Genomic DNA, 18,661 nt, shown 5'->3' with positions numbered 1-18,661 from the left:
TAGAGACGATCACGTCCATTGTTAAGAAATATAATAACTCCTAAAAGTAGAGTCAGATAAAAACAAAAAGTACACCATTAGAACCGACTTGTCCGAAACCCCTACATAGGAAACTTTTTGTCCCTTGGCTTGAACAGCAAGGGAAATATATTGGCTTGAAAATCAAGAAAAGTGGCAGCTACTACAGCATTCTGCCTAAACAGAATCTTTTTTTTTCTTTTCTTTTCTTTTCCACAGATAGCATGTCACTGGAACATCGTAGAGAATTTTTCAATGGCTCATTTTAAAAGAAAATTAATGGGGTCAAAAACATTTTGTAATTCAAACAAACTGTTTTAAAACAGAATCAAGTTTGTTACGAAAAACTGCATATTTCATGTTAAAGATTGATCAATGACATCATAATCGTAGGTTGTAGCCAGGTCGTCTCTTACTATTCCAATTAAGAAAGAGCCATAGGCTTTTTCCTGTTTGTAATTTTACATCAAACAATGAACAGATCAGATCAACCCGAGAACAGATCTGATCGGACCGATAACAGATCAGATCAGACCGAGAATGACATAAAGGATAGTCAAACAGTTCGTGGTAACGAACTGTATAGTAAGAGTGACTCGTCTCAATAGTAACCGAAACTCTAAAAAACGGAATTGTGATAGCAATAGATGCAGCAAAAGAATTGGATTTTTATGCTTGTTACATTAACGAGAACATCTTCTAGAACAAATCTACAACTAAAATTTACAGCAGAAATTTAAGAAATTAGAAAAAGGAATGACTTAATCAAACTGTAAGATGCAATAATAAAGTGGGTAATCATAAATGATAAAGTTAAAGGTTTCTGAGACAAGAAGCCATTGAACTCTTCTTTCAGAACGCTCAATATTTGTCAGTTTGTTTGCTAAAAGTTCATTTTGGTATGAGTAACGCTCCTAAATTGCAAAGTTGATGTATGGCAGAATATTGATAAAGATTTGATTCAACCCGCAACACCAGAACAAGAAGATATTCTTCAAGGTTTTGAAGACGTGAGTGGAGAAAGTAATAGTACCACCCAGGTGGATGAAAATATTTATGATTGTATTTTGGAAAATACATACATAAACGCATACAATAAAATTTGTGAATACGTAGATTCTATTGATTTTTTGTTATTCTTTGGACAGGAAGCATGAAGTAGACAAGGGGGGGGGTACCATTTTAAGGCATGATAATGCAAGCGATAGCTCTACTCGAGAAGAACAAAGACGTAATTATAGCAGTACTCCTCAGAAACAGCAATACGAACCACGTGATCATGTTAAACACAGACGACATGGCAAACAGCTTGAGAATGACGACACAATAAAGGTGCATGTTCAAATTAAAAAAGAAATTCTACCTGTGGTAGAAGAAACTGTAGCAATCTATCATCAGCCGGAAAAGGCTCCGTCTTTAACCACCACAGAAACATTGAATTTGCGTACAAGCTGCAAATTTAGGATACTTAGTAATTTTACTAACGTATTTAAAATCATACAGCATAACCATCGCAAATTTCAGAATTGGTCCTGTTTTGAAATGCGACGTTCTTAAAGCTTCAATAATGTCGAAACACGACCGTCGATGTGGAGCTATAATCGCTCTAGATGTTAGCGTTGACCGTGCTGTTCGAAACTACGCTAACTCTACAGGAGTAAAAATTTATCATCTCGAAATGTATTATCTATTGGAGGATGATGTCTGGTTAAACCAGCTATTGGATCTATTCAACAATCGCACATTTGCAGATATAATCAAAGACACCTTGCATATGAATGATATATGTTTTATATTGTAAGTCGATGTCTTAGAGACAAAGATCCACACAAATTTCCTTGCGACAAGTGGGATTGAACTGGTCAACCTTCGGTCAGATGGTGAAGCTTTATCCACTACGTCATCGCAAGGTTATTGACAATAATTCTTCTATAACTTTATTAATTTACTTTAATCAGTAATAATTTAATGGCTAATGTATATAGTTTAAGTAGGATGAACGTGAATACACAACATGATGATTTTTTGCCTCTTTCGTATTTTGATAATTGCTTCTAAGAACATTAAAAATATTGAGCCCCGAATGGGGCCCCAAAAGGTAAAACAGTTCTTAGTAATCCAAAATTTAAAAATAAATTCCTAAAAAAAGTTTAGCATCTTTTTTCTTTAATTTTTTTTTCTCCTCAGATAGTGGGGCACTGGAACATTTTAGAGAGGTGTTTAATAGCTCATTTTAAAGGAAATTGATGGGGTTGAAAACCTTTTGTAATTAAAAAAATTATTTTTTAAATATGATAATTTTTTACGAAATTTTCTTTAAAGCTTGAAACTCATATCCATAAGCTATTCAGTCACAAAAAAAGGTCAGTAGATCCTTTTAAACAAAAACAAAATAACTTGAAAACAAAGATTATTTCGCCGGAAAATGGTCCAGAAACCTTTTCCCGATCAGCTTTGACTCAACATTTTTTGTTTTCAGCCCAGTACCTGACTTTGAATGTTTTAACTTTGAATTTTAGTAATGTTGTCGAACAAGGAAGCTTTAAAAAAAAAAAACTGAAGAGCTTTATTAAAACCTTAGACGAGCAGGAATAAAGTCGTGTAAAAGAATCGAACTTAAAACAATAGAAATTTCTATTAGTGAATAAAGGAAACCCAAAACGCACAGAAATTAAAATGAACGATCACATCTGATACAGCCGATACAACATAACCGATACAGCTATTGATGAAAAGATGAGTCCTAAAAGGAACACAAATTAAAACGGTTCCCAAATAAAGCTTAAAACGAACAGAGGCTATCACAAACAAGAGCAGTGCTACAGCCTGCTTGCCTTCGAAAGGTCAGAGTCTCATTTGCGCTTAATCACGACAAAATATAAGTTTCTCTTTTATAATTATAACGTTGAAAGATTGTAAATTGCTAAGATTTCCATAAATTGATATTGTTATAGAATAAACAACCATTCTAAATTCATTAATTATTTTTAGTAATGTCGATTATTATTATGACTTTCGTATCTTCTCTTGTCAATGTTCAGATGAATGAACATTGACAAATCAGATTGTTAAAAATATATATTGCTTTCAATAGAAAACAAGGGACACTAGCTGTTCAGAAGGTCGTATGGGGTATCACCACCGTTATTTATAAACCCTGATTAGTCATCTGGGGCTATTTTTTCGTTGTGAACGCCAACCACGCTTTGACCTTCAAGAACGTTTATGAATACTGGATTGGTATTCATAAATGACGGCCCTGTGAGTGAAGCGTATAACTGAACAAAAGATGTAACTTTAATGGAAATAAAAAAAAATGATGTTGGTAAAGGAAAAAGTTCTTTTCTTTGTTGGATTCCTATTTTACTAAGATTTTTGGGTAAAATCTTAGTAATCTCTTTCCATGCAAAATAAAGCTAGATTTAACTGAACACAGTAATTTTTACAAATAATTTCTTCTTCAAAAGTTCTAAACGGCCCCAAAAACCTCGGGGAGATGGAAAGTTTTATTCTAAAAATCCATTTCATCATATTATCGCAAGAAATCCTGTTCAATTGGAGTTTGAAATCAAAAAAAGGGAAAGAACAAATACAAATAACTTAAAATATACTGATTAGATAGTGATTTTCAAGACCCGACCAAAAAGAAGAAAAAAACGTATCGAATAGTTTTGTGTAATCGACAGTGTGTAAAACTTTTTTTTTTTCCTTATCACTTTACAGGTTATTATTTTGAAAATTGAGCTTTATATTGACTTAGAACATTAAGCTGAGTTGGTATTCAGAAATGACGGCCCTATGACTTAATGGTCCTGCTGGTGGTCCAGCGTAGAGAGACACGTGACTCTTCGCCTCCATTCGGAACGGTCTTGTGCAAGCGTGACTGCTTCTTGTATATCAGTGCCGATCATTGAGAGGTACTGGGTGAGGTTGTCCCTACATCTGAGCCGGGGCCTTCCGCGGGGGCGCTTCCAGCCATGCGCCAGGGGGATCAAAGTTGAAGAGAGTGCTGGCGGGTGTTTCTGCTGGCATGCGGACCAAATGGCCGAACCACCGTAGGGTTCGTGCAGCGACCTGACGAGAGTTGGGCCTCTGATCTGTTAGTGCCAGCAATCGGGTGTTCGAGACGAAGTCGTCCCATTTGATCCCTTCAATACGTCTCAAGAACTTTGTTTGGGCCACGTCTATGGCATCACGAGCAGAAGCAGCAGCCGGCCAGGTCTCAGTACCGTAGAGAAGGACTTGGGTTACGGTGGTGTTGTCGATCCGCATTTTTGTTTTTCGGCTGATTTTTTTGCTGACTTGTTATTATTTAAATGACTCATACACTTTGTTTTCGTATTAATGTTTAGTTTCTTTTTTATACTATAGATGATAGAGAAGTAGAAAAAGAGACAGAAGAAGTTATTACAGAGGATGTTGACGCTATTCTGAATGAGGCTGTAAGTGATGAAAATGAGGAAGACATTGAACCAGCAATGGAAAGGAAGAAACAAAAGCAATTAGAGTACACATCAACTCTTGTAGGAACCGGTTTTGATGACGCAGATAGAGATCAGGTAGTTTATATCTTTAAAAATATTAATTTGTTTATTGATCAATATCTATTTCTTATCTTAAGTGAAGGAAGTGATGAAAAAGTTAACTTTATTTTTAATACAAAGCATCGTAATTTTCATTTGACCCTAGCTGGAATGGCAAAAAACGAAGATTTTCGGTGGTAACCTATCACCCATAGAACGTGTCTTAACCATCTTAACATTTATTTCATCTTAGCTTTTGAAGATGGTATCCAACCAAGCCGTTTACAGACTTTTGATTTATATATTTAAATTCAAATGATTGCTTAAAACTATCTTTAGACAATTCCTCTGGAAACTGTTTAGCATATCTTTCTCGACTTGTTGAATCACTAATCTTTAAGGGCCACGATTGACCACCATCATTACAGTGGCTTCTAGTGTCCCATTGTTAGTTCTTAAGCTTACCTTACTTATTTTTCAAATTTTTATTTATTGCAAAAACCGTCCTGGCCTTGGTTATTCCACCTTTTAAATCACCACTGTGTCTGTCATCTCTGCTAATCATGCTACCTAGGTGAACGGGGCTATTCACTCAGTTATTTTCATGTTTGCCCAACAAAGCCTCAAGGCACTTAGTCTCTTTGCTTTTTCAAACCAATTCTTGTATCGTTATCCCTCAAATCTTCCAAATTAACTTTGAAACATAGTAATCTCCTTCCCACAACCAGCTCAGGTTTCTCAATGCACAAACCGTCGACTATAATTAAAAACCTTAAAAAATCTTTACTTCTTCAAAAGGAAAAGGAAATTTTGGTGTTCGCATTTTAATTTCAACTTTTGGGGAGTTTTGGATTTAGCTTTTATAAACCAAATCAAGCTAACTGTGGCCCTGAAATTCCGGAGAATTCGCCCTGAAACTTCCAGAATTCTTTTAAGTTCCCAAACATTTTGGCTAGGATAATCAAAGCGCCTGTTGAATCTAAGTCTAAGAGATTTTTACCTAACAACTTAGTAGCATCTTCTTCCATAGCCTTTGCTAAGACTATCTAAATAATCCCTATAAATGGGGATAATGTGCAATCCTACCTCACTCCCGATTCTACAGCGAACTGACTACTATTGTTGCTGTCTACCTTAACCACAGCAATAAGGATTTTCTATCAGCTGGATCAAATGCTTGCTCATAATCGTTGCGTTGATGGAACTATTTGGAAAAACAAGACTGGGCAAATGCACACCCCTCCCCATCTAACCCATCAATACAATCTGTTTTTTAGAAGATTGAAACTATTCGCCCTTTAAATGTCACCTATGGATAAACGTTATTCATGGGAAAGTGCATCTCTTGTTTTTATTCGTGTATGGCTGCCCTATTCTTCATTGACGTTTCGGACATAAATGGCGCTGTTATTTAAGAGATTTTTAGATAAATTTTTGGTTTCTCGAAAAGAATCACACTAAAGTGAGAAACTGACAATTAATGATGTTACAGAAGAATTGGCTGAAAAATTCAAGGTATCATGACTGAGTAATAAACCATTGCCTGTGGCTTGTGCCTGGTCAAGCATATTGAATCTACAGGAAAATAAGTAAATTCCATTTCAAGATCCAAAGATTCAAGATGGAATAAACAAGAATCTTCAAGACTAAAATTTAGGAATTATGGTAGACGGTGAAATTTTAATTTTGTATATCCGACAGAAGTGATGGTAAATCCGTTAATAGATAACTTGAGCTTAAAAGATGTCCGACTTTTATTTAGAAAAAGAACGCTTCTCTAACCATCCTGCCCAATTGTATTTACTTAAATATTCTAATAGTTCTGCTAATTTGTAAAATTAAATATTACTCCGTCATTAATGTACAGCATGGAAGAGGTTTTTCTATTGGCAGAGTATGCTTGAGTTGATAATCTTCCTAGTTCAAACCACTTACGAATGGGATGGTAGTATGTTCATGATTATATACCTACAGTGTCAAAAATTAAGGCACCCAGTTCATTTTTATTTTATTTGTTTATTTGTGTCTTTTTTGTTTATGTGTGCCTTCTTTTTCTTTGTTTGACAATCAGTTCAGTTGTTATTAGCTATACGTCCTTTGGATCAGCTTTTGTGGTTTAGAAATCTTTTCCTTAATTGACGAGAAGCTTTCTTTTTTCCTAATGGAGGAGAGTGGAATCATAGTTGGGGATTTCTGTGAGGATCTTTTTTATGCATTTACAACTGAGTTACCATGCCGGTCTACATCACCTGCATAATTGAGGCCTGTGATAGCACACTTGGGAGAGACATCAATCCCTTGGGATGGCGCCATTGAACGGTTCATTATCCAGTCGATTAGAAAGTTAAAAGTATTGGTAAGAGTACGCGTCCCTGCTTCATTCCCTAGTTGTCGAGGAAGGTCCTGTTGGCATCGCCGTTAACTTGGACCGCTGCAAGCATCTTCTCATGATAAGTCTGGATCTGTTTGAGGAGTCTATCAGGTAATCTGACTTGTTTCATCGCGTTCCAGGTTCCGCTTCTCACTGTGATATGTTGATGTTTAAATAAATGTTTATTTATTTGGTAAACTGTGTATAGCTGATCAGTACAATCCATTTCAGGGCGAAACCTAGCTTGATTTGGTTTATACAAACTAAATGTAAAACCACCCAAAGTTGAAATGAAAATAGGAACATCAAAATTACAAAATTGCCTTTTGCTTTTGAAGAAATAAATATTTCGGAATGTTTTTAATCGGAAATTACGGAATTTCAGATGTGGTTTAGGACCTTGTACCTAGCTTTGGAATTGAAAAACTTGAAGTGGTAGTGGTAAGGGAATTACTGGGTCTTGGAACAACAAGCTGTATCTACTATTTACTTATTGACTTCGAAAAGACATTTGACTCATTCGACTGAGAATGCTTGTGGAGTATTGTGGAGTGCCAGTAAAACTAGCGATTTTGATTTCATTCCTCTATGAATAGACTGAATGTTAAGACCGAAAATGGCAAAAAGATCATGTCTGGTGTCTGTCAGGGATGTGTACTTTCCTAATTTATTTTTTTAGTTATAACAGACTACATATCAAGACAAAACTCTAGATATGGCGTAAAAGCAAGCAGTAAGCAACTCTGATTTAGATTTCACGGACGACATAGTCTTGCTAGAATATTCTAAACAGGGGTTACAGCAACTCCTCGTCGGAATTATAAAAAACTCAGAAAATGTCAGGCTAACCATCAATGTTGACAAATCAAAGAGTATGTCCATCACAAGCTCACCGCTTGCTCTGCAGTGGAAGAAAAAAAAAATAGAAAGAGTTCGGGAGTTAAAATACCTGGGTAGCTGGATCGATTGTGATGGTAAAATAATGATCGAGATCAAACGCAGAAATGGTCTGTCAAACAGATCTTTCAATAGACTAAAGCCCATTTGGAGGAGCAGCAAATATTCCCTGTGACTAAACCTACGTTTCTTCAGTAGCGATGTGCTTTCCATACTCCTCGACGCTAGTGAGTTCGGAAAAATTAACCAAAAGCTTGAAAAGAGAATCCTTGCATTCGAAAATATGTGTCGGAGGAGAATTATAAATTTAATCTTTTTAATAGAAGTCAGTAACATTGAAATCCGCAGTAAAACAGCTCAGCCTTTCATTGCTATTGTTCTAAGAAAAAAGAGGTGGATATATTTAGGACGTGAACTCCGTATGAAAGAACTCGTGATAGCCATGTACTTCGCCTTCCTCGGATAGCCTACGATTGGTAACTAGACGGCAGAGGAAGACGAAATCGTCTAAAAAACATCTTTTGGAGGATTTTTGACCGAGATCTGAGGACGGCTGAAACCTCATTAGTACCTGAATGAGAAAACGTCACCACTTTGGGACAAATGGGGAGGCTTCCTCGACGCCAAATATGCCACGAATCGTTCGAGAGAAACTAAGGTCTAAGGAAGTTACATCAGTTGGCTTTAATCAAGTAGGGTTCAAAAAAGGAATGGGCTATGACCATGCCACTGCAGCATTTGATGCAATTATAATGAGTCAAGGTCTTTTGGCTCCCCTCTTTATACACTTTCGATTGATATAAAAGAATCCTTTGACAACATTTCACATGCTTCCGCTCTTTCAGCTCTAATTAGTGGTGGGATTCCTTTTTCTGTGGTTAGAGTTCTTAGATCCTGGTATCGGGGGCTTAGAATAAAAATTGCTGTTTCTGATTCTGATTCTTTTCCTAATCCAATTCCTGTTGGCTGTTCAGTTAGACAAGATGGAGTTTTATTTCCTTATATTTTAATATATGTTTGGCAGTGTCTTTCTTCTAAAGCTAGTTTAATTGAAAGTTTTTGTACCCTTTCCATTAAGCTTAAAGATAGAGGCCTATATATCCGTGTTAAGAATGTCAATATTTTCCCATCAATGACAATAACCGAGGTGAGGATTTCATTTCTGGCTTCTGATACTGTTCTTACGGCAACGTGGTATCTATCGTTGCGGCATTTTAAGTTCTCTTTTTAATGCAGTTGCTCTCTTGTATGTTTTCTATCCTGCCCTTATTTTTCGAGATTTTCAAATCTGGGATTTGTCTTCAATTCGCGTTTGCTATTTTAAATATTGTAAATTTTTTACTTGGTTTCCAATTTGTTTTAGTAACACTACATTAGTTTTGAGATTTAGAATTAAAGAGCCGTTGTAATTAGCTAGGATTAAGAGGGACAATTTTTATCACAAGTCTGAAACTTTTTTCTTTATGTACAACTTGTCCCCCTTTCCAGATTTTAAGTAATGTTTAATATTTTTTTCCTTATGTATCTTATACAGTTATGTTCTTAAGCCTATTTTAAATCAATTCTTTTTTTCGTTTATGGAGCATATTTTTTTTTTTTTTTTTTTTTTTTTTTTGCAATTGCATTTATATATTTATTATACTCCTCGATTTTGAAGGAAGTTAATAAAGAAAAAAGTATTTAGTATGTCCTTTTTATTCAAAGTATCAGAAGATCCGTCAAGTCTAGTGCTAAAAAGACTGTCCAAAGTAGTAAAAGTTTATTTATCTTTTTGTGTTTTATTAGGCTCCTAGGCTCAAATAAAAACACAGGATGTTTTAAAAAATTATTTATATTCAAAGGTTTTTTTCCATTTTGCAGAGTGGATGTCCAAAATTTCCCAGACTGTGGGAATGGGCCCAAAGAGGTGATAGAAGAACATCCGAAATGTGTGCTAAAGACGATGGAGATCTTGATCTTACCGGTATCAATGATGAGGAATTGTCTAGTTATCTCTGTGCCAGTGATCATGAAGTTCTTAATAGAAAGCGTTGCTTTTGGAATCCAGAATATGATGTTTTCTTGAAAGAAAAAGCTAGTAAATATGCACTTTATCCTTGTCTAAGTTTGAAAGCAGAGAACCTTTTATCATGGGTTCGATATTTCGTAGGCCAAACTCACCCGTGGGTTTTCAAGTTGATTGAAATGTCAGCAGTTACCACTATCTAATTGGCAGCTACCTTATCACAGTAGCAAGCTGCCTGACTGGATACCCTCTTTCTCCACACCATATTATTCAGAGTCACTCCCTTCATTGAAGTTTCTACTTCCTTTAAATCCTTTCTAATGACCTCGTCATGCACATTTGAAGACGTCCAGTTCTTCATGGGGTTCGATGGCTCGATGAAGAGTATAGTTTTCGGTAACCTATGCCATATTGCGTCGTACGTATATGATGCAAAAGTAGTTTCAGCGGCTCCCTAAGAGCCTTCTGCCAATAGTCAACTTTTCTACCCTTCTAAGAAAGAGTGTCTTGATTGTAAAATTTAAATTTTTTGTGTTGTATGTCGTAGCATAACGAAAAAAAAGCCTTACCTCCTTCACAGTTTTACCAGAGAAAGAGAGTAAAGTTCTTAAGCTTTTCGCGGGAATATTTCTTGCTCGTGGGCTTAAATAAGATTAAAGTATTACGATTAACTCAAATAAGGTAGTCATAGTAGTAGTAGCAAAAATTGACAGACGTTTTTTTCTCTGATGCAGCTCAAATTTATATTTTTTTTTTTTTTAAAAAGAAGAAAAAAACTACTTTGGACATAAAGAAAGAATTTAATTAGTAGATTTGGTAAGAAAATTAATTTTGATAAAACCAAAAATAAGCTTTATTTCAGTGTTTATGGGTTTTATTAGAATTTCTTCTTTTAAGTTGTGACCTCTTTTCAGTTGTGACGCTTTTATCTCCATTTATGCTCTATTTGTCATTAAATAGTAATTTAAAACTTACCTAGATATTCTATCTGGGCTTTATGCAGTTTGTGCTTATCGTGGTGAGCTGAAATGATTCAATTTGTATTAGAGTTGAGGAGTACTTCTTCTTTTGCAATTTCTGTCAAAAGTAAAACAATGTAAAGTATTTTACTTTTAAATAAGCTACTCGTATCTACTAGCACCAGCGCCAGTCGGACGACGGCCATTATTCTCTGAGGATATGAGATAAAAGGTTGTGCCCCCTCCCTAGCTTTTAATCGAATATTTAATCCATGTGCGCATGCATTTTTTTTCTAGTATTGATTTTTTTACCCAAAAAACTAACCCAAAAGGAATTTATTTTCAATATTCGTAAGAAAAAGATGTTAAGTTTAGAGCTCTAATCCTCGACCCTATGATTAAGAGATTTGTCGATGTTACGCTCTGTTCTGGCAACTGAACTATTGAGGCTAGTTAGACGATTATACACCTTTGCTGTATTGATAAATAAAAATAAATGGGTGTTCTGTAGAATTATGGGCATAGCTAATTATATAGGTAAAATTGCAATCTTATACGCTTATCGCTGTTGCACTTGATAGGTGGTAGGGAAGAGCTTAAATGTGTGGGACAACTTGCAAAGCAAGTTTTAACTCGCCTAGTTTAACCACTTTTTTAGAGTATAAAAGACCTGTGTATGGAAAACAATAGTTCACTCTGCGACAATATGTCATTTACCTATTCATGTGGAATTTTTCTGTATCTTTTTCACCTATATATAAAGTAGTGTCTTAATTGCTGAATTTCCGCTTCTGTTCTTTCTTTTGCAATTTAACTTGAAAAATGTCAATATTTTGAACAAATACTTTTGCGACGTTTCGTAGCTGCCTCGGTAAAAAAAAAAAAAAAAAAAAAAAAAAAAAAAAACATCTAGAAAATATGACTAGTATGGGTTTCATGACTTGCATTGTTTTTTTCAAGTCTTGTTCTTGATTTGCCGAATAAAATGTAGTTTCCATTGACTATGCATGTATCAACAAATGCAAAAAAAAAAAAATTTCATTCACTGTATCATAATGTAACCAAGTTTTGCTAAGGATTTTCATAACGTTGTTAAGAAAAGAGCACCTCCACACGGCGGAAGGATTTTTCTTCTTTTTTTTTCGCATTTCTAGCAAACCTGTAGAATGACACTAAATATTAGCTTTACATTGATATAGTGAATAGAGACTAATTTTTTTCTTCGTTCAGTCTATAGAAGCTCTATAGTTACTTACTAGCTTACTTACTTAAGCTCTATAGTTACTTACTAGCTTACTTACTTAAGCTCTATAGTTACTTACTAGCTTACTTACTTAAGCTCTATAGTTACTTACTAGCTTACTTACTTTACTATAGTTAGCTCTATAGTAAATCAAGAAAAGGCTTAAATATTAATGTAATAATAAGTCAAGATACCCATACTGAATGTTGGCCAATCTGACGATATGTCTTCATTCTTGGTTACTCTTTAAAAGTCTTTTATTTCCTGGTTAGGGAGATTCATCATACCTATGTAGATTGCTAACAAATTTCTAATGAAACAAGCGTAACTTTTGTAGTGGAGAGGCCGCAGTAATTCAAAAAGATGTCGAGTTATGAAATACCGATTCTTTAGGCGATAGAAGGAAACTAAAAAACCCTTAAGTTGGTAATAATGGCAATTGTTCTTCTTTTTATTCTTAAATAGAAGATTATTTTAAGGTCTTCGGAACGTGGCCAAACAGTTTTTGTATCAAAGCTTCGATAGCTTACTTTAGCCCATGAGTCTAACTTCAAAGGTCGGAAAATCTTCGGTTTGCCTGAATGTTTTAAATACAAAAGTAAGTAGGAAATAATGGAAAAACCCTGGACGCTAAAAATCTATTTACAAGAAATTGCATGTACTACTTTTAGTACACAGGCATGTTAAACCTTTGCAGAAGGCTAATGTTTCAATTTCTAATTTTCAAGCTTTTAGGCTTAATTTCATTTTTGTTTTTTCGGCAAATGTTTCCTTGACAGATGAAATGATTGTTATTATTGGATAATTATTGTTCGAATAATTCGTACTATATAATTATTACTGCATTAAAGCATTCTACTAAATGATTTAGGATAAGCTGGTTGTTATAAAGTTACTTAGCGTCGATTGCCGAAACCCCCATTTAGGCAATAGTAAAAGTTTTCAATGAAGTTGTCGGTCTGGCAATTTTCATGAATATGGTAGTAAAGTTTCTGCAATAATTATGTTTTATTAGCTGTATAACTCTTATATATTATATTGTTTTCGTTTAAGGAAGAAAGATATTACGTCGGAAATTATCAAGCAAGACAAAACAGCGGAAAAAGCGCGTGCCAAAAGCAAAGCAAAGTGAATTGCGTGGCAACACTGCTGCCGAGTCTTTTGAAAAAATGGTGAAAAAAACTTCATTTGGGAAAAAAATTGACAGTGAACATTATAGAAATGTTATGAAATTTTTGGGAGAAGGTGAAGAAGTCACAGAGAAAGATTCTATCCTAGTCAATAAGCAAGGTTAGTTTGCCCCTTTTTTGTTTTCTTTTTAACATCCTTGATGTGTTAGTGGGGGTGAAGTTGGTTTTGAAAGCTGCTTCTCTTCTTTCCGAGACGTCTTCAATTCATACCAAAAACACCGTGTATATTCCATGGAGTAGCGAGCCCGTTAGTGTACTTCGGTTATTACTGCAAACTTCCAAAGTTTCCAGAAATTTTGAACATTTAAACGGGTAATGTTCTCCGATAATCAACTGTTTGATATAATAAATGGTGACCAGCTTATTAGTTGAGGTATTTATATTAATCGTTAACATTTCTGCTCAAGTGCAATTGGTGGTCTATGCTCTGCAATGTTTTAGCACCATTTACTAAAATTCTTTTTAACTTTCTTTTGTGGGCGAGACTGATCTGAACAAATAATAAGGTTTTGTTTTTGACACAGATTAACCATCCCCTAAACCAATTTGTCAATACGAACCATTTTAATAACCTGATTATAGATTTTGGTTTTCTTTCCTTCAATATTTCTTATTTTTCTGAAACAAAATATATTTTGGTAGGTTTGGCATAACGGCAGTTGCGAATGTAACACAGACTATTCTTTAAGAAGAGTTCAAAGCCATCACTCCTGCTTTAGGGTTTCCAATTCCTACATAACTGCTCAGCCTACGATATAACATAACGGCTAAGAAGACCTGTTACGATAATAACGACTCTGTTTCGTCCTAAATCTGCCTTTCAGCTGTTGAGTTAGTGGAGAAACCCAAGGGCAAACGTATTTTTGGCGTTAATCCAGCGCGCTAAAAAGCTCCTTTGTTCACATTTTTATCCTTCTGTATTATTTAGCTTTAATGTATAAGGTTTTTTTAAGGGTTCTGTTTATTTTCAGTTTTTGTTTTTGGATGTATTTTTTTATGACTTCACTGATTTTAGGTTTATGATTTCGTTAGGTTTAAGGTTTTAAGGTTATTTTCAACATACACGTTTATATTCCCCGTGAAACTTGTCATTTTGTGACAACCCTGCAGTTGTTACAGAAGGGGCAATATACTTTAATTATTATTTTCATTAATTCTAGATATGCTTATTCACCGAGCCAGAATTTTGATATTACTTATACTTTTTTCTTAAAAAATGACTTGCGTCAAAAATAGAAACGTAGACCTGTGTCTATTTTGGCATGGTTTTCGTGCCTTTTTAATGAATTTTTCAATCGAGCAAAAATGAGTTAAAAGTTTCAAATGTGATGCGGCCGATGTATCAGCTATCGATTAATAGCCAAATGATCGTCTTACACTCAAACATTCAAGCAAGCGACTGTTGAAAAACAGTATTCCAAGAACTTGCACAGGAAGCATAATCCTTGATATACGATTCATGAAATGTATGTCCCTTTTTCTTTATCTTTTTAATGGTTCTGTATTATTCGATTTCATGGCTTTGACCCTGCATTTGAACAGACATGGCTGACTCAATTAGGGGGGGGGGTATTCTCTTCTGCTCAGACATGATCCTATATTCAAGGTTATGAGAAAGTAAATATTCGAATTGAACATACTGGTGTCTGAATTCAGACTACCTATTCCAAATTTTACTTGAAAAATCAATATTTCGATAATTTCTGCTTGCCATGTATTTCTGAAATCCTTTTGTATTAAAACATTGCATTTCTTCGTCCACTGGGCTTAGTCACGCTTTCTTTCCTATAAATCAGCAATTAGGAAAGGTTCTTTTTTATGCATCATAAACTTCGGAACAGGGAAAGAAATTAAATCCAAAAAACTTATATTTTAGAGGTAGTTAATAAGAAATAAAGATTTCATATGAAGAAAAACGATAAAAAGAAAGCAAAAAAATTGAGTTTTTTAAATCTAGTTGTTATGATGAATAATATTGAATGTGCATATTTTCTAAGGCCGAACTTTTAAATAAATCATAGTAGATAAAAGATAGATAAGATATTTATTTCAAAAAAATCTCTATCACAAGCCCACAAAGGGCCGAATTCGGGCTTTCGAGTCGACAATATTAATGGTTGCACTAAAACTGGCAAAAATGCAAAAAACAACAACAAAAAAGAAAAATTATAATGAACAACCATTTAAAAGTCAATAATTACACTGTAAAAAGTCAAGTAAAAAAGTTAAAAAGATAAAAAATGGTCCAACCGAACTTACAAAAATACAAATCAGAAAAACAATTAAAAGGGACATAAGAAAAGGGGGCAAAATAAGCAACTAAATACAAACAAGAACAAGACATAAATACATATAAATTCAAAAGAGCACTAAACAAGTGTCAATAATTCAACTACACGAAGTCAATATAAGAGCTGAAAAGATAAAAACTGGTCAATAAAGAGGGGGGGGGGACAAAAATAAATAAATAAGCAACAAAAAAAAGAGAACGAAATATAAAATATATAAGAATTACAGGGGGTACTAAAACAAAAAAGAGAAGGGACAAGCAAATGAGTGCAAGAACCTGGGCGGCACCATCAGCTAATAAAAAAAAGAGAGAGAGAGAGAAAAAGAGAAAGTAGTGGGACACTATTAGTTTTTTCTGTGATGAAGGGGACAAAAATTTTTCTATATCTGGACGTAACGCAACTAATAGGGGAAAAAATAGGGAAGGGATCAGAAATAGCACGAGGCGGCCGTAATCTAGATGGGGAGCGACATTTGGGAAAATACTAGACGTCCGAGGGTTTGTTATTGCATTTTTTGCAAAACGGAGGCACAACGAAACCCTTCTTCGCTCAAGGGTTTCCAGACTAGCTTTTTTTTAGGAGCAGAGAGTATGGCACCTTGCCTTCTTTGAAAATTATTTGCAAAGCTCTTTTTTGAATTGATTTTTTCCGATTCTTCGCGAGAGATACCAGGGTGCCAAACTGGACAAGCATATTCTAGATGCGGGTGGACAAAAGACGTGTAAATCCTTAAGGAGTGGGAAGGAGGGACACTAAGTTTATTTACGAGCTTAAGGAGGGAGATAGACACATTACCTCTATGGATGATGACGTGGATATCCCACTTTAAATTTAAAGAAATTGTGACGCCAAGTAGTTTAAATGAGGACACAGAAATTTCAGAAGGGATAGGATTAAGAAAAGAGGGCGAGGATTTGAAGAAACAAATTGGCATTATCATGGACTTAGAGGAGTTTACTATCATGTCTAAGCCCAAGGCCTCGTCTCCAATTTCATTGAGGATACTCATAGGGTCGCTTATTAAATTTCTGAAGCAAGTTTCAACAACCGTTAGGTCATCAACAAATTTCCATCGGTCAGGCAATTCCTTTGTGAGGCTGTTTATCATGACTGAAAAAAGGAGGGGACCTAGGAGAATACCAGTAGTTTCATCTCTAGGTACAGTATTCTGCTAGTGCCCGGAACCCTATTACCCATAGGGTAGGGCTCTAGAAAGTCTGTTTTTTGCCATTACCTAAGGAAATAAGCAAAGAAACCAGAAACAACAGACATGTAGTCAATGGCAAGAGTTGAGGATGTATTTTTACCTCGTATAAGTCTAATTTTTCGAATTTACGTCGTTACATTCTCTCTTTTTTTTTAAATGCTTGTCTAAGAGCATGTCTCTATTATTTCCAGAATGTGTGGACAAACCAATGTCGTCCATGACAGATATGAAGAAAGAATTTACAAAAAAGGAAGATTTGAGCCTGTTAGCAGATGACTATATTGCCCAGGAAGATTTGGGAGAAACTAGTTATGGTCAACCCTTTGCTCCAGATGATATTGTTTTAGATGATGACTATTTTGAGGAAGACGACCATTTGGAAGAAGAGGAAGAAACCTTCGAAGAATATTGACTTCCTCTGTTGTATGCTAAATGTGATAAATCCTTGTTAGGTCATATTTTACCGCACTCTAGCCAATCTCTTATTTATTTTTTTACTCTATTTTAATATTTTGTGTTTTTGAATTTTGCCAAATTCCTAGTAAATCGTAATATACCTTGATTACTTTCATTTTAACTGAGCTCTTAATGCATTTTGCCATTAAATTAGTCATAGAGAAAATTGTACTAGAAGGCAAAAATTATAAATTTGAGGGTGAGTCAATAAGGATTCATCATGAAGGGGTAATTGAATATTCTATATGCATCAATTCTAATCTTATACAGGTCCGCCAGAAATGGGTAGTTAACGGCGAAATCGGTAAACAATTACCGTTTTTTACCTTCTTGTATAATATGAAGGCACGCCCGAACGCATGCTTTCTGATCTTTTAACTCTTTTTGCTGAAATAATATAATGCAACATTGATCCCAGTACTTGCATTATTATTAGCCTCTTTGTAGTTTAAGTTTGATTTTTAATAGAAAATTCGTGCTTTATGGCTTGACCTCTTCTGATTTACCGTAGCCAAGGTCCTTTTCTGAATGACGATTTCTTATCATTTTTCGTAAAGCCAGCTTTGGACAAACAGCTCTTTGTTAGCGACTGTCAAAGAGCCAAAATGCGTTTTTATTCTCCCGCTCGTCGTAAAATTTGTGTTGTGTAACATAACTCTTTTTGATTTATTGTGGTCGATCTCAAGTCTTGCTTTTTTAATTCATTTTCAGTGAAGGATGTCGTATCGGAGATAATCTGTTTACAAAATTTTCTTTGAAATACTGACTTATTTTTTGATAAGATCTTCATAAATAAACAGTGTATGAGCTTTTGGTCGTAGGATTTTGTAACAGATGCTAGCTAGTTTATTTGTCTTGTTCACTTTTAATCTTGAGAACAAACAAACTTTTCCTTTGTTTATTTTTTTGTAAAAATAAATTAAGTATTATCTCCTTGGTTTGTGTTCCCTTTCAATTTTGTCGAATTACTTGTTTTAAATAGCAAAACCATTCTGTAAGAGATTAAAGTAAAAGAATAGGTTTTTTTTAGGAAGTTGATTTGTCTAACCATGGTATCCGAAGGTGCCATTCTGGGAAATCCCGTATTTAATCCGGAAGTGCCATTCTGGGAAATCCCGTATTTTTAATTAAGCATGCATGCACTCTGAGCTTCCTTAATACTAAATTATTGAATAGTACACATGGGCGCCAATATCGGGGGGGGGCGGGAGGCCCCCCCTCGCTGAACGATGCTGCCTTATTTTTATATTTTTGTTCTGAGATTCCTATTATGTAGCATTAAAAGTGCCAATTAGACGAGGTTTGCCCCCTCCCCCCCCAGGAATTCAGCTTATGGGCGCCCATGATAGTACAGGAATATTTATTTTTCACATCAGGCATTTTATTGAAAATAGAATCGCAAGTCTCCTAAAAGTATCTGAAAATTCAGTTTTAGTAGTTGAAAACTTAATTTACAAGTAAAAATTAAAGAGGTTAAAAGCTGTTCAATAACAAAATCATT

The 18,661-nt window shown here is 34.8% G+C and overlaps 1 protein-coding gene across 2 annotated transcripts in view; it reads left to right on the top strand.

Moving 5' to 3' along the window:
- Positions 1-18,093, top strand: part of LOC148954583 (uncharacterized) — a 60,997-nt gene extending 42,904 nt beyond the window's left edge. For both annotated transcript variants that reach the window (XM_089087160.1, XM_089087159.1), the window contains exons 7-10: positions 4,390-4,577; positions 9,670-9,886; positions 13,070-13,306; positions 16,896-18,093. In XM_089087160.1, the coding sequence (XP_088943286.1) occupies positions 4,390-4,577; positions 9,670-9,886; positions 13,070-13,306; positions 16,896-17,116 (863 nt within the window). In that variant the 3' untranslated portion in view covers positions 17,117-18,093. The remainder of the gene's footprint in view (positions 1-4,389; positions 4,578-9,669; positions 9,887-13,069; positions 13,307-16,895) is intronic.
- Positions 18,094-18,661: the final 568 nt, after the last annotated feature.

The sequence above is a fragment of the Artemia sp. Qi Xiang Cuo genome, chromosome 3 (assembly GCF_049724085.1).
Source record: "Artemia sp. Qi Xiang Cuo chromosome 3, ASM4972408v1, whole genome shotgun sequence".
NCBI lineage: Eukaryota > Metazoa > Arthropoda > Branchiopoda > Anostraca > Artemiidae > Artemia > Artemia sp. Qi Xiang Cuo.
Note: the sequence above shows the minus strand (reverse complement) of the source record. Positions and strands in the feature narration are given on the sequence as shown.